This window comes from Leuresthes tenuis, unplaced genomic scaffold, assembly GCF_036924035.1.
Source record: "Leuresthes tenuis unplaced genomic scaffold, fLeuTen1.0.hap1 SCAF_13, whole genome shotgun sequence".
NCBI lineage: Eukaryota > Metazoa > Chordata > Actinopteri > Atheriniformes > Atherinopsidae > Leuresthes > Leuresthes tenuis.
Window position 1 is genome coordinate 33,515,963 of NW_027325367.1, and position 22,962 is coordinate 33,538,924.

At 43.9% G+C, this 22,962-nt stretch overlaps 1 protein-coding gene across 1 annotated transcript in view; it reads right to left on the minus strand.

The window, feature by feature from the left end:
• Positions 1–21,474, minus strand: part of slc16a10 (solute carrier family 16 member 10) — a 39,464-nt gene extending 17,990 nt beyond the window's left edge. Inside the window, exon 1 of the mRNA XM_072362817.1 lies at positions 21,030–21,474. Coding sequence (XP_072218918.1) covers positions 21,030–21,327 — 298 coding nt within the window. The 5' untranslated portion in view covers positions 21,328–21,474. The remainder of the gene's footprint in view (positions 1–21,029) is intronic.
• Positions 21,475–22,962: the final 1,488 nt, after the last annotated feature.

Sequence of the window (22,962 nt, forward strand, 5' to 3'; positions counted from 1 at the left end):
TAAATTGTCCTCAGGAGTGAGTGTGTGTGGTTGTGTGTCTCCTTTGTCTCTGTGTGGCCCTGTGATGGACTGGCGAACTGTCCAGGGTGTACCCCACCTCTAGCCCAATGACTGCTGGGATAGGCTCCAGCCCCCCCACGACCCGACCGACGGATTAAGCTGGTATAGAAATTGGATGTATGGACGAACTCAAGCATGCTGATTTTGGTCCAACTGAGACTGCATCAGTCAAAAGGGAAAAAAATGAAATGTGTGGTTGAAGAACCATGACTGTAATGAGTGGTTGTAGTAGATTGCTCTTGGTAAGATCCAAATTTTATTTCACTTTCAGTCTCGAACATACCAAGCAAACAAAAATCCATCCATCTAATTCAGGGTTGCAGGAAGGCTGGAGCCTCGCTCAGCTGTCACCGGGCGAGAGGCGGGGTTCACCCTGGACAGATCGCCAGCATCACAGGGCCACACAGAGACACACAACCATGCACACTCACACTCACTCCCAGGGTCAATTTAATTTCACTGATTAATCAAACATACTTGTTCTTGGATGGTGGGAGATAGCCAAAGTACCCAAACAGGTCACATTGATCACACACCATCTGTAGGAAGGTGACTGTGTGCCATCAAGTTACTTGTATGTATAGTTTTTTTGTTTGCTTGTTTGTTGGTGCATAATGTCAGGCCTGAAAAAGAACCTGTATAGCTGAAACACTGCAGGTGAGCACAGTAGTCTTAAGATGCAGATGGAGCTATCTCTCTGGATTTGATGGATACCTGTAGGAAAAGCTGAAGGACAACCAACCTCCTGAGGGGAACTAAGCCAGCTCTAGGCCGTCAGAATCATTAGGATACTCCAGTGTCTGCACATTTCATGGCACTGTTTTCGTTTCTGAAGGAGTGGCACTGAATTAACTGTAGATTAATTTCCAGTGCAGATTGCTAAGCCACCTCTGCCTAAAGATGCTTACTGGAAAAGACCAGTGACAGTCCTGAGTTTAACGTACATGCAAAAATAAAAATGAATGACCCACATTCAGCTACCATGCCCTTGTTTAATGTCCTGCTCTGGTTTCCCTTGCAAGCCAATTAACTCATCAGAATGAGCCCAGACAGCACAAACAGTCAGAAATGATCCACAAATCAATAGAGTTCATTCTACTTGGTCTCATATTTGTGGGGATAGTCTGCTTTAAGCTACATAATGTAATAAACAGCAATGAGGAAAAAGGGCAAAGAAAGCCTCAAAGACAACAGGAAATTGCTGCTGTGGTCTGCTGGCTGTCTCAATTTAAAGGCATTTACGCTTGAGACAGAGAAATTCAAAAATGTAATATCAGGGATCTCTCTGCCCCAGTGACATCTATCGCTAGCTGCAGGCTCTTCACTGGACACTGAGTTGCCTTAAGTAGTCTGTCTGCTCAGTTAAAGACTTTCCAGGAAACTGCTGTGCTCTGAACCCAGTCACCCCACAATGACTGAAGCTGCAGTGAAAAAACCTGCCTGACAGAGCTGACACCTCTGAGAGGAACACTCAGACTCTTTGGGCCTCAGTGTGACATGAGCAGCTCCACAAACAGCCCAGCTCCTTGGGGTTAGGGCTTAGGATACATGTCACAATCCATAAATATTCCTTAAACTCAACATTGTTCAACACGTTTAATCGTATAAAAGTGTTTATGTGTTTACTGCATTAATGCTCCAACCACACTGTTTATTATTAATAATATCATCAATATTCTAGAATTTCCCGTCTGGAATTCCCTTTTCCTTTAAAGTAAAGTATTTTTCATTTAATTCCATTTATTTTTATTATCAATTTTTGGCATCATCTCTGAACAGTTAATCAATATTTTTAATGACTTTTAACTAATGGCTACAGTTGTTTATTGACTCTTTTTGCCTGATCATTTAAAGTGTTTCGTCTTAGCTGACGAAAAAACAGTAAAATAATATTTTGTTCATATTTGTTCATCTTTCTACATACAACACAGAATATGAATCTTGCTTGTTGCCAACCATTGGCCAGAAACATCAAATATGACCCGGTGAGTAGCACTAGAATGACCTTACTGGGACTTTTCTTTCATTTGTGCATTAATTAAGAAGACTTGCATTAAAACAGCTTGTTGATGAGTCATCTATTAACCAAAGTTAATGGAAACAGCTAATGGACAGGCATACTTGGCTCATTTTGTTGTAAGCTGGCAGCTACATTGATCAAATAAACACATGACCCACTCATGTGGACTAGAGTCAACATGGAAAATAAAAGATAAAGGCTTCACTTTACACCAGAGAAGTCTGCCCCACGTCCCAGCCTGTTCCACTGGGATGAGCATAAAGTGAAGAGGGAAACAATCCAGAAATATGCCTATTTAATGAACTATTTGGATTGTATAACAATGAATTAGACTTCAGTTGGTTTGAATTGACTTGTATCTTTGAAGTTTTATGAATAAAACTGAATTCAGTTGAATTCAATTGAGAGCAAGAGAAAATACTGTTGTGATTCATCCACTTGTACACGACCCCATACCAGCCACTCTGCTTCGTACGCTTCTACGTTGTTTACTTAGATAAAAACATGTGTGAATGAATTTCTCTAATATTACAACTTGAGTATTTTACAGTGTTTGAGCAGAGTTAAAGGTTAGCATGTATGCAGGTGAGAAGTGGAGAATCAGTTTAAAAATATGTAATTTAGCTGAAAATAGATGATGTTTTAGGGGTTTTATCAATAACAGGGAAATAACTATCCCTCGTTTCTCCTGGTGGAGTCCTGTGACTGTAATATAAAGTGATTTTCAGGATTTAACAGCAATAATGATTACTAAATGACAGTGCTGATGAGTGACATTCTGTACAATGATAAATCTAGATACAAAGGCAACTGAACTGTTGTGGACAGTCTGTTGTAGGATCCAGCATCTCCTTTAATGGAGCTTTTAATGGAGTTTGGTGTCACTTGGAACATATTCGATCTAAGGTTAGTGCATCTCCACAGGCAGAAGAAAGGACAGCACCCTAAACTACTGGGGGCAGCTGTAGTTCAGGAACAGCAGTCGTTTACCAATTGGAGGGTCGGTGGTTTGACTTCCCTGGACCACATGTCGAAGCAACACCACAGGGTGTTCACATGAGAGATCAGAAAGAAAAAATAGGTTTTTAAATTTTATAGAGACCTTTGTGCTTCTCAGATGGCCTGGCCATCAATCGGGGCTTTTCTAACACTGTTAATGGGTTTACAAGCTGTGGTCTGCATTAAGCATGGCTGAGAACGACTGGTGATGTCTCTCCTGAGGAGAGCAACAGTGATAGAACAGCTTCAAACACAGGAACTGTAACAACTGACTGAAGTGTTCGGCTCTTGCCAGGATGAACAACAAAAGAAGTTCCTTAAGAAGCACACGTAAAGAACAGCATGTTTAGAAACCAAAAAGCTGGGAATTTATTAAAATAACAAAGTCTTCCCTTGTCCCGTGTAAGCTTACACCCATCTGGAACAATCCTGACATCCTACAAAACAGAAAAATGCTAAACTTTACTCTGTGGAAGATCAAAGGAATCAAACATCTGGAACATATAATCCAAAATGGAAATTTTATTTCATTTGATGAGCTCATATCACAACATGAGATAGGCAGCAATAAATTCCTAGAATATCAACAACTTAAGTCTATAATAACAAAGAAATATATCCTCCACCAACCAGATTTACAACTCCCGATTAGGGTAGCAGAATTTCTAAGCATCTGCACCCCAAAACTACTATCAAAAATATATAAATTATTGTCTAAGATAGATGACACAATGTCTCTTCCATCCTCAAAATGGGAGGCAGATTTATCCATCAGTTCTAGTCATAGCTTCTGACCACAAATATGTTTGAACACCTTCAGAATGACTCGGAATCCTAATTTACAGCTCATACAATACAAAATCCTTCATAGAACACACTATACAGGACAAAGGATGTTCAGGATGGGTCTAACACACTCAAACATCTGCTCACATTGCACAGATAACACACCTGATGATTATGCACATGCTTTGTGGTTCTGTGCGCCTGTCCAGAAGTTCTGGCTTGAAGTCTGTGAGGACCTATCAACATGGCTAAAGTGTAGCATCCCTGCATGCCCCACACTGTGCATACTGGGTGACTTAGACAACATCAACATGGAAATTAACTCAGCACACATGGTTCTCACAGTGTTATGTATCGCAAAGAAAACTATTCTCATGAACTGGAAAGCGAAGAACAATCTGGGTATTAACCAGTTTAGAAATTTTCTTTTAGATTATATTAGCATGGAAACAATGTCTGCCTCCTCAAAACATCAGTTGGCTGAATTTAATTCTCTCTGGTCCCCTCTGATTAGCTTTATCACATAGTGGTGGTGGTGGGTTGCTGTCCCGTCGCTCTGGGCGGTTGGGTGTGTGCTGGGGGGGGCTGTGTGGCTTCGGGCGTCTGGTGGTCTCTCAGGTCATGGGGACTGGGTTGATCATTGCCGGGGGGGAACTATGTGTCGGGCTTGGAGAGCAGTTATGGGGGCTTGCGGGTGGGGCTGTCTTGCAGCGTGGGGCGGGGTCACTTAGGCCCTTGGCTGGTGGCCGCTGGCTCTGGGTCGGGTGAACGGGCCGCTCTGGCGTGGGTGGTGGTGCTGGGCCTGGGCCCTGGTGTCTGGGCACTGCCTTGCGCCCCGGGGGGGAGCCCTGCCTGTGCCTGGGGGGGCTGGGTTACCCTGGACTTACCACAGTATGGGTGGGTTGGTGCAGGTCCTGGTGCCGGGCTGGTTGCTCTGGGACCTCTGATGTGTCCGCAGGTTGTTTTTTATTTTTTTAGGGTGTTGGGGCGTGCAGTGGGGTGGGGGTGGGGTGGTTTTCCCCTGTTGGGGGAGGCCTGGGTGGGCCTGGGTGATGGTGGGTCTCAGGCCCGGGCTGCTGCGACTGGTGTGACCGGGTGGTTTGTTTGTTTGTTTTTTGTAGAGGTCCTCCGGGGTGGGGTTGGGTTGGGTGGGGTGGGGTTGGGTTGGGTGAGATGGGGTGGGGCGGGATGGGTGCCTTCTGGGGGCACAGTAGCTCCCCTAATACGGTCACTATAGGCCCCGAGCCTGGTGGACATCAGGCCCTCCTGCCCATTGTTGGCTCCCAGGTAGCGGGGATGCCTATTGCAGCCAGTCCCTGGCTGCCCTCTCCGGGGGAGAGTAGCTCCCCCCGGTGTATATCCCCATACCCCTCTCCCTTCTGGCTCCTGTACACAGCACACACTCACACATGAAGGGTTTTGGGGGCGTGTGTGTTCGGTGGGGTGTAGTGGATGGGGCCACGTAGGTGGTCCCCTTTGGTTGCACTCTGCAGTTCCCCGCCCCTGTTTTAATTACACCTTAGACATCACTACTTATCAAACACACTCACACACACACATTAGGTCTTGGGGGGTGGTTACACTGAGTGGCATCTGGTGGGCGGGGCTCTTTGGGTATGTAGGCTGCCCAGAGGGCCGCGCTCCCAGTTCTACAAGTTTGGCTGCCCCTCAATTTTAATTGCTCACTATTAGCCAGAAGGGTGAGGGGAGGGGTCTTCTTCCCACACCCCTGCTTCCTGGTTGCTGCTCGGGGTGGGAGGGGCCAGGAGGATTAATGAATTGTTCTGCTGGTTCGGGGTCTGTGGTGGCTGGGTGGCTGGGTGGCTGCTGCCCCCCCACCGCCCACCCCCGGTGTGCCCGCTGCACTACACCCCAGCGGAGTCGAGGGAGGGAGGACGTGTGGATGTATGGGACGTGAAAGTGTGTGTGGTAATGATTGGGCCTGGATCTGGGACTTGCTGTCGCCTGGCCTGCCTGTGCTTCTCCTGATGGGGGGGCGGCGTTGCCTCTCCCCACTGCTCGTGGCTTCACCCACCTGTGGGCACGTCTTGACTCCCAGGGCACTTGGCCAGGGGCGCTGGGGCAGGCGCTGACCCACTGTGTGGCTGTCTGGGGCGCTTGGCCCTCCCGGGTATTGGGTGGGGCCTCTGCCGGGGGGTTTGGGGGCGCTTGGGCTCTTGGGGCCCGGGTCCATTGCACGGCCCATGTCTGGGTGGCTGGGGCCTGGCGGGGTCGGTGGGCTGTTGCCCCTGGCTCCCGGGGGGCCTCTGCCCTATGCTTATGGGGGCTCTGTCCGGGGGCTTCCTCTGCAGTCTTCTGGGTGGATGCGTGGTTGTCCCTGTGGTGGGCTTCCTGGGTTCTGTGCTCTGTGGGGGCTGCTGGTGGCCTGGGTCTTGTGGCCCTCTCTGCCTGCTTCTGATTGCTTGGGGGGGGGGGCTGTGGATTGTGGCCCTGTACACTTATACACTCATAACTAAGCACGGTTATCATGTAGGTCCTGTGCCATGGGTGTTGCATGTTCTCACACACACACACACACACATTCATTAGTCCAGTAGCATGGTCGCTAAGCAGTTGATGTATTATCATGTTGTCTCAGGTCATCTATATCCACAGCTGTGTTGTATGTGATTGCCGCTTCTTGTGCTTGTTTTTGTTTGTTTGTGTGTTTGTTTTTTCTCTGCTTGTCTGCTTTCAGGTGCTCCTGGTGGTTCTAAGGCTGGATTCCCCTCAGAGGCCGTGGATTGTTGTCTGTTTTGTTTTTTACAGGTGTAGCAGCTGGTTGTCTGTTTTTTGTTTCTATTTCTGTTCTGTTTCTTCTTCTTTGCTCTTCCTCTTTCCCTGTCCCCCGGTCCGGTTTAGCACTATTACATGTTAAATGTTGTAACAAAAATAAATAAATGGGCGGTTGATGAGCATCGAGGAGAGCTTTACATTTATAAAACTTCCCTTGGAAAAGCAAATCTGTTTGGCATAAAAGGTATTCAGATTACAATTCTGCTGCCATAAAGCTGGACAGGACAAGGGGAAAAAAAAAAAAGAAACCAAAAAGCTGCTGAGGCTGAACCAAATTATGATTAATATGTTACCAAGACAACAATTTTATTACTTGAGGCAACAGTACCAAACAGCACATGGCATGAAGCTGTTAGATGGAGTCAGAGTGAGATTTCCTCATCTGACATTCAGCAGTGCAAACTGCTGTTACTCTGATCTCAATTCTACAAAATATTAATGAAAAATGAATGAATAATACCAGAACAACTGTAATTCAAAATGAATCCATGTTTGAGTTTGAAGTCAGTTCATAAGGATTTGAACTGATTCAAATTTGACTTTATTAAAAAATGTGAATCAGAAGTAGGAATAGTCGTTTGCTTCCAACGCATAAATACTTGTTATGTTTCTGTGTCTAAGGATGTAGGATGGTATGACTGGCACAGTCCATGGTTTCCGTTCAGTTTACATGTGACCAGTTTCATAGGGTTTTGGCATCTTTTGCAACAAAAAATGACCTTAAAATGAGCACGTGACAGACAAGAAGTTACAGCCTGAACGGATGCTATACCACCGATTCCTGAAGGTGAAGCCTGATCTTCTCTCAGTAGAGAAGCACCTGAGGAAATTCCCGTTGCTACTCTGAGACTAATCCTCAGCACCTTGACAAACTAAAAGTCCTCAGATGTTTTTGTTCTTTGTGACTATACAGCTGCTGTTGTCCAGTCAAAAAGACGAGAGTTACCCTAATCCGGGCCTCTTCATGCTGCAGTTAAACATATTACACACCATCAGTACTCTGTCTCCATCTAACAGCAGCTGGAAGCCATTTGCAACAGGCTGCTCCACTGGAGACAGTGGAGGGGGAGAGAACTGGTGTCCTATATGTGCTTTCTGGCTTCATACTGCAGGAAGTGAAAAGTCCTGCCTGATGACACGGTGAAGCAGTCAGAGAGCAGCCACAGAGTAATTTATGGCTGTGCATTAAACTGGGAAAAAACACAAATATGCACACTTGGGATGACTTGTGTGTTCTGTGGATACATATGAAAAATGTTTAATGAGACTTGTGTTTCATGTCAGGGGAGAGAGCGAGGGGTGGTCTGCTGAAGCCGGTCGGTGATTGGGGGAGACTTCCATCCACCCACTTTTTAAGTGCAGAATACACAGATGGTAAGAAGAAATAGTTTGGACACACCCCTCAGTGAGTTTTAACTCCTTCTTTCCAGACTGGAATCTGAATTAGGACTTTTTCAGACAAAATGTAGTTTCACAACTTGTTCAGAGGAATCACCAGCTGGCCTTTCTTGAACTTCCCTCTGTATTTATCCAAAGTCTGAAGAGAATATCTAAAAGAGGGTACGAACTCAGAGAGCAAAGGCCCGATCTCATTTGGTGACACACGGCGCTTTAGGATCTAGCATTAGTGGGGTCCTTCCAGAGGATCGTAAGCAGTGCTAAGTCTCACAGAGCCAGCAAATCACAGACAGAGGCAGGAGCTGGATGATTACAAAAGAAGTGTTTTCCTGTAGTTAAACACACACACACACACACAACCAAAGTGTTTAACGCACTTATCATTTAGTAAATTATTTTTTTTATTCATCAAAAATGAGCAAATCTAATTTTGACGACCTCACAACTGGCCTGGTGTAGCTCCTGTGACCTTTGCCCCCCCCAATCAGCCTGGCTCCTCGGGGTGCTGACTGTAACCTGAAGTTCCTTGAGATGGCACGAGTTGTGATTGGGTGCTATAAAAATAAAAGCCAACTGAACTGAATTGAAATTGACATTTAGGGTGCAGTTTAATGACTGATATCTGTTACATAGCTAAACTGTTCTGTAAGTTGACGTTCTGAAAGCATATAGCTTTATCTTTAGAGCTAAGTATCTTCTCATCTGCTGTGTGTCTGTAATACCAGTGTTGTGCATGAATGCATTCAAATGAGCAAGCTCACATGTGGCGTTCACATTTTCCGTGAATTTTGAACCGATCGAGGCACTTTTCCAAGGTGGAACGTGCAGGGAAGAAGGGCTCCTTGGTGAGTCCTGCCCGCTGAATCTGAAGGATGAAAGCCAGAGGAGAGCACTTGTACGGTAAGATGAATTTTGGTGCAGAAGCCACCAACTCAGCGCTGTCATCAACGGGAGGTTGGACTGAAGACAAGTTTCGGTGCCATCTGTTGGTTTCCTTTGCTAGGATTTTTTTTTTTTTTTAATTGGCTCTATATGAATGAATTGGATTTATTTTAAATTAATTCATTGGATTTCATTGGATTACGATTACAATGAATTGAACTCCAAGTGGCTTGAATTGGACTGTGCTAATGTGCTCTGATCAGTGTGCAAACATGTTGACTTGCAGATCGCTGGTAAAGAGCCATAAGGCAGATTGAAGGACTAAATAGTGAACTCGCATACTTTGTGATGGGCAGAGCCTGCTTGGACCATCGTGTGAGAAGCACGATGCGGATTCCTTACCCCTGTGGCACCTGAGTAGTGATACTAAAATATGTCAACTTAACAGCTTTGTTATAAGTGTGAACTGAAGTGATTCAGATGGTAATTAAGAGCCACTAATCTTTTATTCAAGGTTTTATTTGCACTGTGGCGCCTTCACTTTCCAGCTATTACTGTGGTTGAATCAGAGCTCTACAACTGCATTTGTTGACCATTTAATATCTAACGATGTTTTACCCCATGCTGTGTGTGGTATACAGAAGGCCGCTGATGAGGTGCTCTGCTTCAAACATGTGTTCCTGCTTTAGACTTTATCTCTAAACAGCCTTCACCCCCACTCTGATGGTAGCTCACACATGCCTGAGATCAAATGGCCAGTCAATTATTAACTCTTGTGTCCTTCAAATTTGCTAAACTTTTCTGGAGAGATTCAATCCAATTTTGAGGGTTTTTTAAAGTCCGAGTTGGGCTGTATTCACATGAACAACACAGCCCGAGGAGAGAGGAAAGTCTAAGATGGAGCATCAATACTCTGATCTCAGCCAGCTTCAGAGGCTTCCGCCTCAGAGGATGAGCTCAGAGGTTGTAACATTATCAAAAGGTGTCATTTATGATCCCTCATTACAGGAGAGGAGTGAAGCAGCAGCACAAAGGGCAACAAGCCCTCATTAATGTGTTCAAGTGTTTGCGAAGCGACACATTTCTTGGTTCTAGAGAGCACACTTCAAAAAGAAACTTAGTCTAATGTGAGCAGAGGCAGGTCTGCGCGAGATAATCTAACAAATACTGAATCCCAACCACCTCACACTGAGACAGCCTCTCACAGGCAGTGACACTAAAACAATATTTTCTACTCAACTGTGCAGTCAGTGTGAGCCTCACATATCGGGATAAAACACCAGCTTCATACTTCTCACTTCCCTTCAGGGTTTCCAATTTCATACAGAGTAAAAACAAAATTCAGCCACAATACGGTCAGATGATGACTTGTTACTGACGTCAACGTCAGGCAGAGTCATCAAAACAGCGAAATCAAGGACTCTAAACTCTCTGCATAGTCCAAAGGTCTTCAGCAGGTCTAACATTAGCGGACAGCAGAGTGACTTTCATGGCACAAAGCCCAAGAATAACCCCATCTGGCATTCCCACATGGTGGGAGCCGGTAACAGATGTGAAGGCCACTCGTCTGGCATATGTGGCCTGTCTACGGACTGAATGTTCCCGCCCCTGCACTTCACTTTCTAATTGGTCGATTGTGATTTACAGTTTCTCACATTTCGAGCATTATTTGTGGCAGGAGGAAAGAGACGATTGAAGGTGTTGGAGCTGTGCTGTCGGCCATGACAAAGCTGCTCTTTTTAAAACATGCCCAGTCTGTAAAATGCATGTGAGATATTCCTTGCAGCACAAGTTCGTAGTATTGATTTTTTTTATCTAAATCACATTATGGGTAATCATTTCAACTCACACAGGCTCAGCGAGTCCAGGTAAATCCACACAGCTCTGTCGGGCTGCCTTATCAAGATAGGTGATTCAAATGATATGAAATGCCAGATAAAAACCATGATTAAGTATTAAAGCAGCATAAATTATATAAGACATGCTGTGTCACATGGAAACTAAATGAACCTTTTTACTGCTATAAAGACCAGCTAATCAGAGGCTGTCAGTCCCTTCTGACCAGGCCTCTCAGACACACTAACACACCTTTATAGAATCAGGAGGGAACATTTATATTGTGTTCTTCTCAAGACAGCAGAACAGGCAGGGACAGATTTTTATTCTGATTCCAGCTCATATCCTTCAACCAACCAAGACAGAGCTGTGACAGAGCATGCAGCCGATAAGAAAAGCACTATGATGTAAAGAAATGCTTTGCTTTCTTACACAATTAAATCCCTTCATGAGACGCTAGCATCAGCAGCATGTTGTAGCATGTGCTTTGGCATGCTGGTGTTTGTCTCGCTCTACATTACAGAGTTAGATGTATTCTCAGAGTGTAACTGCCTACATTTAGGCCCCAGACACAGTCATCAAGTCAGACAATTACGCAGCTCATGTTTGCATTGCAGTGAACATAAAGAAGAAAACTGCAACTGCAAGCCTTAAACAGTCAATTATTAACTACTGATTTTGATATCTACCAATACAATGTGATAAGGAAATCTGGGTTTCTACTTTTTCATCCAATTCTTTCTAAATGTACCCAAGTGAGATAAGTAAAGTAGCATTAAACATAAGTGACTTATGATTGGAGGATGCAGCCCCACATTAAGATAAGACAGGATAAGATAGGAGAGTGATAGACTGTAGGAAATAAATGTTATTAACCATGCGAGTGTAGATTAGGGTAAAGAGAGTGTGCTGTGCACTAAGTGATAAAAAACAAGCTAAAAAGGATATGTATGTATATATACACTTCATAGGAGCCGGCGTTATGTCTATGAAAACATAATGAGGCGCAGAGGGTAGCAGTGTGGACGGAAGGGAAACTGCTGTCTTAAGACAAACTGAATATTCACACAAGTGAGATTTTAGGTCAGCATATGGCTGGCCGAGCAGTTCCTCTTTCCCAGCAGAGAACATGAGCAGAGTCTGCGTGATAAAGGCAGCCAAATATTAAGAGAAATGATTAAGAAACTCTGAGAAGAAGTGAATCATCAGTCCTACAGGGATCAGCTTCTAATTCATGTTCTACCAACAGATCATAAGACTTTCGCCTATAAAAGTTGTTTTAGTCCTTGTCTACTTTTTTTGTTTGTAGTCAAAGCACAAAGTGGAAAAAGTGGAAGATTCACATGATACAAGTTATGACAAATGAATGTTTGATACTCTTTTATCAATACAATATCTGCTGCTGGCCCAACATCACTTAGTGTTGAATCTGATCAGATCAACCAAATCATCAACCGGAGTCATATTCTTTGAACAAACCATCTTGGTAAATCTTAGAATTAAGATGTAAATCTTTTCAGGGGAACTTCAGCTTTTTGGTCCATCAGGTTTTAGGACTTGTGACAAAGCCAAACTCAAGCTGAAACTGCTGAGATCCCAGCTTTAGCTTCTCTGTGTAAAAGAGCTAATGAGCTGAACGTGCTGGACAGTGAGACTGTGAGCATGCGCCACGTGCCTGTTGTGGTCGCTCCGACTTTTTTTTTTCTGCTTTTTAGCTTTCATTTATCACTTTTTCTTAGGAACTTACTCAAACTAAAATTTCTGGTGGAGATAGTCAACTCCATGCTAGGACTGTTTACACCAGGGATCAGCTGATCGCCCCGCAGCCAGCCGGCGTGGACGAAAGATCAACAGAAGAAATATGGAGACGGACACACGGGGGATGAAGAGGGGGACCGAAACAGCGGAGGAGGAGATTGCAGAGGCTGATGGAGAAGAGAAGTTTTAAGGCGTGTCTCCCGTCTCATCTCTGTGTGCTTTGGTTAAGGATGATTTGTTTCCGTACAGGAAGCCAGTCTTGATTTGACTTTAGAGAGTACTGTGTTGATGTCAACGTCAAAGGTGAGTGAACTGTCAAGCCAGATAGCTAAATACATAAAGAGCCGACAAGTCGTAATGCTGTACCACACGGGGGGCAGGTACTGAGATGGCAGGCGGTCTGAGGTCAGTTACGGTTGAAACTCATGGTTTTGTTTGTGTTTAGAAGACGGTGAAGGTCAGAGAAGGCCTGTTGGAGACTGTTAAAGTTGTGTTGCAAGGAAGTCTGGACAGCGTTCAGAGTTGGACTAGATGTGTACAGAATGGTGTCATCAGCATATAAACGGATGTGAGACTCATATCGAGGTCCGTACACTCCTTGCTGCACTGACTGCACCGCTTATATGATGCCACTCAGTTTGTTTTGTCCTTTGGATGAACCAGTTCTGAAGTTTGAAATGCATCAGAGGATCATATTTGTGATCATTCAGACCCTCAAACCACACTTGGAATTACAGCATTTTTGCTTGCGTTCTTCTTAGCTAATCTAACTGAGTTGTTTGGTCCAGATTTCTTTGTTGATCTGACAAAAGCCCAGTTAGGATACCCACAGGTTTGAAGTGCTTTCTTGATGTGTTTGTGTTCCATCTGTTTTCCCTCAGCACACACAAACAACAATTCCTGATCCGTTCTGCAATACAGAACAGTACAGGAGCTCATTCCTGCCAACAGGAAAACCCACCAGAGTTTACCTGCAGTCAGAGGGCCTCCTCACACTGCTGTGTTCCAGACATAAAGAACATGCCCATTAGATGACATCATCAGGGGGAGAAAGCCCTGCAAAACCAAACGGGCGTTACACGACTGTTCTCACAAGCTGAGTGAGCTGGCAGATAAACTCATTTGTTTTACATTTATTATTTTCCCTTCAATATTCCTCAGCAACATCTTTTTAAGTGGCACTGAATCTGATCAAAAGATCAGATTCAACCATCTTGACATTTATCATGACTCAGTGAAATAATACAAGAAGATTCATTGATTTTGGGAGGACCCTGTAACTTTTCGAACAAGTAAAAAAGAACAGCCACATCAACAAAGATGCACAGGAGGGTATTATTCTATTTAGACACAGAGATTTTGATGGTACGTTGCTTTAAGGAACTGTTTATCAATCACAGGTTCAGTAATCAGTAACAGTATAATCCCTGGAAAAAAACATCTGTCAACTCCTAATAAGCAGGGATGATATAAACTGAGATCAAATGATTTGTTGGGCTGAAGTTGCAGGCTTTGTTAATAAACCTCATCATTTAAATACCAGTTTTTGTCACGTAGACAACACTACCAACGTGGGAAGGAAGTGATTCCATTGCACTGATCTATTCTGATCATCCTGCCTGTCAAAGCCAGGAGCTCTCTTGCTTGAACTTCCTTTACACCAGTGTCAAACTCCAAGCAGTCAAGTGACCAATTGTTTCTCTTCTCCTCTCCTCTCACAACAGGAAGACCTGCTGTAGAGGGTGGACATCTTGGTTGAAGTAGCACTTCATGTTCTCCTTGAGACCAGGTGAACACATTAAGGAAAAACACGCTGATGAATGGGTGCTTGTGTCAGGAAGCAGACGGAAAATATGAAGACTGAGGGCTGGGTACCGAACTTTGGTTCTTTTAAGGCACCGACTGAAATGCTTTGGTAGTACCGAGTATCAAAACATGCCTCGTCTTTCGGTGCCCAGAGATAAATCACGTGATTGGCCGTAATAATGTTACACTTTGCCGTATGCAGGGAAATGTGGTTATGCCCACAGACGGGTTCATGTGTATCTGCGTTGGGAACTGTAGGTGTGTGTCGAACCGGTTAAACAACGCCACCGAGGTCTAAAGCGTGGCTCCATTTCCGTGGCTCCAGATTGATGCAACATGTGCCAAAAAGTCCTCTCTGCTAAGGCCAGCAACACGACTAATTTAATGAATTATTTGACCTGCACAAAATCAATTTAAGAGCAGAAAGTTGCTCCCTGTTTGACTGGAGTCGGACCGCAGCCATCCTCCTCTCAGCATTCAGGTCAGCCTGTGGACGCCACAGAGCCGAGCGGCATAATTAAAAGTCTCCACCACTGGACTCGGCTTCATCTAAGAGCACCGAGGACGGAGCAGTGTGTGGGATTATAACAGGTAACGTTCAGCGAAATCCGGCAGTAAAATGTTACTGCAGCTTAATACGAGCAGAAAGCAGACATGATGATGTTTCTGAAGGAAAACTGCTCAGTGAAAAGTATCCTCAGTATGTGGGATAGTGTTAGACACCAACCTGTCACCTGTTTGCAACTGTTTTGCTCTGGAAATTATTTGTTGTTCATTTTTTCTGTAAGAAAACTGCCTGGTTTGGAAAAATACTGAGCTGAAAAATAAGACTGAAGATTTGTGCTGTTATGTGTGATGTCATTTCCTTTTTGTTAGAACTGATATTATAAAATTGATATAGAAAAAAAGTATTGTTCAGGAACCGGTATCGAAGTGAAGGTATTGGTATTGGTACCGGTATCGAAAACTTTTGATTGATGCCCAGCCCTATGAAGACTTGACATCCTGTGACATGTGTGAGTGTCAGCCATTCAGTAACCTAAAACTGGGTGGGTGGGTGGTATAAATCTGGATATATTATTGACTTCTGAGGAAGTTACACCAGCGTAACGCTTTTAACAAGGTCTCAGGAAAACAAATCCTGACAAACTCTTCTTAGAAGTTGTGTTAAACGTGAAACATAGAGAGTGCAAGCAGATCAAACTGCCACAGCACTGACTAAATGCCTGAGGGTTCAGCAGGGCGGTTTCTGCCTAAAAGAAGCACTGACAGCCAGACTGGGAGAGGGCTGGATGAAAACTGACAGCTGCATGACAGTTGGAAAAGATGCAGCTCTCACATAGATTACAGAAGAAGAAAGCAAAAGACAAAGCAAACTTACATTTGACAGTGTTCACATGTGAAACTGTGGCTCCTCTGAAGGGCTGGAGGAGAGGAGATGCAGATTAAACACAAAGAGAATGCTAAGAGATTAAAAAAGGAAGAGACCAGATCTGTCTTACAAAAGAATATCTTAAAAACTCCTTCTCTCAACTTCCATGTACGTTCAAACAAGAGATTAAAGTCAAAGTCAAATGTGTTGGTGAGATCTTCTAATGCGTGACCGAAAAGAGTTGTAAAGAATATGTTAACATGATTCCACCCTGCTAACAGTAAGTTCTGTAAAACCCAGAACTGACTTTAGTCACATATTCTCCTGTATCCAAAGGCGAGGAGGTTATGAGAAATAAAGCATGCTTGAAGAAGAATCTTTATTTGCCAGCGTGCCATTACACAAACAGAGGAATTTGACCTGTGCATTTAAGCTATCTGTTGCGTCCACACTGCCAGCCCAGAGTAAGCCCTAGATAAAGTGAACACACACGACCAGAGCAATGGGAACAATTTATACACTCGACTGCTCAAGAGCACGTTAGCCACAGCTACACCTGGAGCTGGACAGCACTGATCATCCGCTGCCCCCGGCCCCCGAGGGAAGTCAGCCAGTGACGTCTCCGGCCCCTGAACTGCATCTGTCCCCTAAGATCCTGAACATTTCACACATGTGAACAGATTTACAGGGTATTTACAGGTATGGAAACAGCACGACGACTGTTCCTGCCTGATGGGTTCAGCGTGTGCTAAGCCAGATGTCAGAAGATCATTTAAAACTTGAACCAGAGAAGTGGTCAAGATTATGTTAAGACTGAGCAAAGATACCAGGTCCAAAGGTTTGGAGAGTCCAGAATGATTATATAACGTACTGAATATGAACTAACTCCAAAGGCACAGTGTGTTCTGTTTCTTGTTTAAACAGCCAGACTACTTAACCCGCTTCATAATTTCATATATTCAATCATATTTCACTTGCTTCTTGCTCAACTCATTTGTTCTTGTTTATTCGTCTTTTCTTTTGTGGCTTTACTGATGTTAAAATAGGTTGTTTTTTAAAGATTAAAGGTAGAAAAATGTGCCAGGTATTAGAGCATTGATATGGCAGAACTTTAATAATTAAATACAGAAGGTAGAAGAAAGCAGAAAAGGGAAGAGAAATGAGGATGAATGTTTGATATTATTTAAAGGAGAAGTTCTAACCTGGAAGAGCTTCAAAATCCAACAAGATGCAGCAACTTGTGCCTGCTCAGTATGTATGTACACCCTTAGATCTATGTACACCCTTAGCTCTATGTACACCCTTAGATCTATGTACACCCTTAGCTCTATGTACACCCTTAGATCTATGTACACCCTTATATCTATGTACACCCTTAGCTCTATGTACACCCTTAGATCTATGTACACCCTTAGATCTATGTACACCCTTAGATCCATGTACACCCTTAGATCTATGTACACCCTTAGATCCATGTACACCCTTAGATCTATGTACACCCTTAGATCTATGTACACCCTTAGATCCATGTACACCCTTAGATCTATGTACACCCTTAGATCCATGTACACCCTTAGCTCTATGTACACCCTTAGATCTATGTACACCCTTAGATCTATGTACACCCTTAGATCTATGTACACCCTTAGATCTATGTACACCCTTAGATCCATGTACACCCTTAGATCTATGTACACCCTTAGATCTATGTACACCCTTAGATCTATGTACACCCTTAGATCCATGTACACCCTTAGATCTATGTACACCCTTAGATCCATGTACACCCTTAGATCTATGTACACCCATAGATCTATGTACACCCTTAGATCCATGTACACCCTTAGATCTACGTACACCCTTAGATCTACGTACACCCTTAGATCTATGTACACCCTTAGATCTAAGTACACCCTTAGATCCATGTACACCCTTAGCTCTATGTACACCCTTAGCTCTATGTACACCCTTAGATCTATTTACACCCTTAGATCCATGTACACCCTTAGATCTATGTACACCCTTAGATCTATGTACACCCTTAGATCTATGTACACCCTATGATCTATTTACACCCTTAGATCCATGTACACCCTTAGATCTATGTACACCCTATGATCTATTTACACCCTTAGATCCATGTACACCCTTAGATCTATGTACACCCTTAGATCCATTTACACCCTTAGATCTATGTACACCCTTAGATCTATTTACACCCTTAGATCTATTTACACCCTTAGATCTATGTACACCCTTAGCTCTATGTACACCCTTAGATCTATGTACACCCTTAGATCTATGTACACCCTTAGATCTATGTACACCCTTAGCTCTATGTACACCCTTAGATCTATTTACACCCTTAGATCTATGTACACCCTTAGATCTATGTACACCCTTAGATCCATGTACACCCTTAGATCTATGTACACCCTTAGATCTATGTACACCCTTAGATCTATGTACACCCTTAGATCTATGTACACCCTTAGATCCATGTACACCCTTAGATCTATGTACACCCTTAGATCTATGTACACCCTATGATCTATTTACACCCTTAGATCCATGTACACCCTTAGATCCATGTACACCCTTAGATCCATGTACACCCTTAGATCTATGTACACCCTATGATCTATGTACACCCTTAGATCCATGTACACCCTTAGATCTATGTACACCCTTAGATCCATTTACACCCTTAGATCTATGTACACCCTTAGATCTATGTACACCCTTAGATCTATGTACACCCTTAGATCTATGTACACCCTTAGATCCATGTACACCCTTAGATCTATGTACACCCTTAGCTCTATGTACACCCTTAGATCTATGTACACCCTTAGATCCATGTACACCCTTAGATCTATGTACACCCTTAGATCTATGTACACCCTTAGATCTATGTACACCCTTAGATCCATGTACACCCTTAGATCTATGTACACCCTTAGATCCATGTACACCCTTAGATCTATGTACACCCTTAGATCCATGTACACCCTTAGATCTATGTACACCCTTAGATCTATGTACACCCTTAGATCCATGTACACCCTTAGATCTACGTACACCCTTAGATCTACGTACACCCTTAGATCTATGTACACCCTTAGATCCATGTACACCCTTAGCTCTATGTACACCCTTAGCTCTATGTACACCCTTAGATCTATTTACACCCTTAGATCCATGTACACCCTTAGATCTATGTACACCCTTAGATCTATGTACACCCTTAGATCTATGTACACCCTATGATCTATGTACACCCTTAGATCCATGTACACCCTTAGATCTATGTACACCCTTAGATCTATGTACACCCTATGATCTATTTACACCCTTAGATCCATGTACACCCTTAGATCTATGTACACCCTATGATCTATTTACACCCTTAGATCCATGTACACCCTTAGATCTATGTACACCCTTAGATCCATTTACACCCTTAGATCTATGTACACCCTTAGATCTATTTACACCCTTAGATCTATTTACACCCTTAGATCTATGTACACCCTTAGCTCTATGTACACCCTTAGATCTATGTACACCCTTAGATCTATGTACACCCTTAGATCTATGTACACCCTTAGCTCTATGTACACCCTTAGATCTATTTACACCCTTAGATCTATGTACACCCTTAGATCTATGTACACCCTTAGATCCATGTACACCCTTAGATCTATGTACACCCTTAGATCTATGTACACCCTTAGATCTATGTACACCCTATGATCTATGTACAGCCTTAGATCCATGTACACCCTTAGATCTATGTACACCCTTAGATCTATGTACACCCTATGATCTATTTACACCCTTAGATCCATGTACACCCTTAGATCCATGTACACCCTTAGATCCATGTACACCCTTAGATCTATGTACACCCTATGATCTATGTACACCCTTAGATCCATGTACACCCTTAGATCTATGTACACCCTTAGATCCATTTACACCCTTAGATCTATGTACACCCTTAGATCTATTTACACCCTTAGATCTATGTACACCCTTAGATCTATGTACACCCTTAGATCCATGTACACCCTTAGATCTATGTACACCCTTAGATCTATGTACACCCTTAGATCTATGTACACCCTTAGCTCTATGTACACCCTTAGATCTATGTACACCCTTAGATCTATGTACACCCTTAGCTCTATGTACACCCTTAGATCTATGTACACCCTTAGATCTACGTACACCCTTAGATCCATGTACACCCTTAGATCTATGTACACCCTTAGATCTATGTACACCCTTAGATCTATGTACACCCTTAGATCCATGTACACCCTTAGATCTATGTACACCCTTAGATCTACGTACACCCTTAGATCCACGTACACCCTTAGATCTATGTACACCCTTAGATCTATGTACACCCTTAGATCTATGTACACCCTTAGCTCTATGTACACCCTTAGGAATGCATGTATGATACTTTTCTTTTATTTTCTTGGTTCTATTTGTGCCTTTAAAAGCAGAAGCTGCTGATATCACCAGAATGAGTCCAATTAGATCAGCAACAGCCAACAAGACAGTGTGTGTGTGTGCGCGCGTGTGTGTGCGTGCATGTGTGCGTGAAATATTCAGGAGATGGACAAATACTTTTTCATGCACTTCTACTCTTACATGCTCAGCGGTGCCAACAGGTGGTTCCACTCACAGCACCAGCTCGTTCTTCATGGGGTCAGTCCACCACATATTCCCACACGCACGCACACACGCACGCACGCACACACAGAGAAGGGGTTTCCCCGGTGTAACCACCCCCTCCACATGGTGATGTACAAACTGAGGTAAAGGCAGAGAAAGATGTGGTTTCTGTCACTCATCTCCACACGTACACGACCAAGCAACCTGTGAGAAAGTCAGCATCTACTGACTGAGACCCCCCGCCGTCCTTCAGCCGCTGGGGGATTTCTTAAGGTCGATGCAACAGTCAGTGAGGATGTGTTCTGTTTCTGAGCAGCTCCCATATTTTCCCTCTGGTACAGTAGCGACAGCCGTTACCTTCACAGCCCATATTCAACCATTTTACTGTCTGTTTGAGTTGTCGTCGTTCTCAGCGGGAAGCTACAGATCATATTACCCCCCCTGGCTGGGGTTAGCTAACTTACTGCAGCTGCTCAAAGAGTGGTCTAACAGGGGGAATGAAGCGGGACACCTGACGGTAAGCGGCGCCAGGGTCGCTGGTTCAACTCCGCGACAAAGTCCTCAACGTCTCAGGACTAAAGTCCAGGAGAGCAGAGAGCTTCTGAGGTGAAGTTCAGCTGTACTCACATGTCCTGAAGCGGAGGTCTTCGTCTTCCTCGGAGCCGAACTCCCGCAGCAGGGACAGGAACAGAATTCCGAAAGCGTTCTGGATCCCGAACACGGAGCCGTTGCACCACATGGAAGACAGCATGACCACCCAACCCCAGCCGCCCTCCGGGTGGACGAACTCGGCCTCCTCCGCTGTCAGAGAGGAGCGTTTCTCCGTTAAGCTCACTTTGCGGTCCGTGTTCTCGCTTTTCTCCTCGGCGAGCATCTCTTTTGAAAAGGCTGCATCTCCCTCTGATATCCCGTTCTCCTCTGTCATTGTTTTTCTGTCACTTTGGTATATTTTTATATATTTTTACAAGCAGGAGGTGTTTCTGACAGCCCAGGAAAACACAGGATGCTCTGAGTAACGGCTGCCTTCCAGTCAGCACAGTGCATCCATCAGGTGAGGCTGTGGTTTCTGGTGAGCAGCATGTGTAACTGTCAAAAAGCGGCTGTTGCACTATTATAAATAGAGCGCGCGGAGGGGCGGAGCTCTGTCGTATCCTGCAGCTCATTGGACGCCGTCATCAACGTACCGACACACAGACAACATCCTGCTGTAGCAGCCTGCAGGGAGTCTGAAGGACCTGTAATAAAAAGCAGTGCCACAGACACTGATGTTCCTCCCTTCAGCAGCTCGTTTACCGCCGTTAGAACAGCCCTGACCTCCCCTTCTCATCTGCTATTAATAGATTAAATGACTGACAAGCAGAAAGACAGACTCGCAGGGTTTGGAAACCATGACAACGTTCCCAGAATTTCAATTAGCCAGAAACATTTAAAACACATCAAGTTTAGATGGATAAAATAAGAATATTTAAGGCTCTGCAGGTTTAAAGGTCTCTAAAGGTCAGAGCAGCAGCCACATTAATATATCTATTTAACAATAAAAAACTTTTATTTGTATAGCACCTTTAAAAACTGGGTTAACAAAGTGCTTTGACAGACAACAAAGCAACAGAGGGCCAAACAGGACCAAATAAATCACATAAAAGCAAGTGTAAAAATGGGTTTTAAGAAGTGATTTAAAATTCAATTCAATTTTATTTATATAGCGCCAGATTACAACAATTGTCATCTCAAGGCACTTATGTAACTGGAATTCAATTCATTGTAATCATAATCCAATTAATTCATATAGAGCCAAAAAAAATAAATATCCTAGCTAAGGAAACCAACAGATTGCACCGAAACTTGTCTTCAGTCCAATCTCCCGTCCTGAGCCTGAGGGACTGTGGAAAGGAACGACTCCCTTTAACAGGAAGAAACCTCTGGCAGAACCAGAACCAGGAAGAAACCTCTGGCAGAACCAGAACCAGGAAGGGTGGCCATCCGCCTCGACCAGCTGGGGTTTGAGAAGACAGAAAAGAGGGAAAAGAGGGGGGAAAAACACCATAACACCATTCAAAGGATATCTGTTGGAACAGGGAAACACAAGTTAATAACCACAATAATGTCACATGGACATAAAATCAATTGAGAAATTAAACAGGGGGAAAGAGAGCAAAGTGAGGAAAGGTGTGACAGATGAGGTCCCCCAGCAGTCTAAGCCTATAGCAGCTTAACTATGGGATGTTTCAGGATTACCTGAGCCAAAACTATAAGTTTTATCAAAAAGAAAAGTTTTAAGCCTAATCTTAAAAGTGGAAAGGGTGTCTGCTTCCCGGACATTTACTGGCAGCTTATTCCACAAGAGAGGGGCCTGATAACTGAAGGCTCTACCTCCCATTCTACTTACTCATACTCTGGGAACAACAAGTAAACCTGCAGTTTGGGAGCAAAGTGCATGTCAAAGGAGCATGTCAGCTATGTAGCTAGGGGCCAGACCCAGTCGGGCTTCAAAGGTGATCAGTAAAATCTTAAAATCAATTCTAAAACACACAGGGAGCCAGTGGAGTGAAGCCAGGATTGG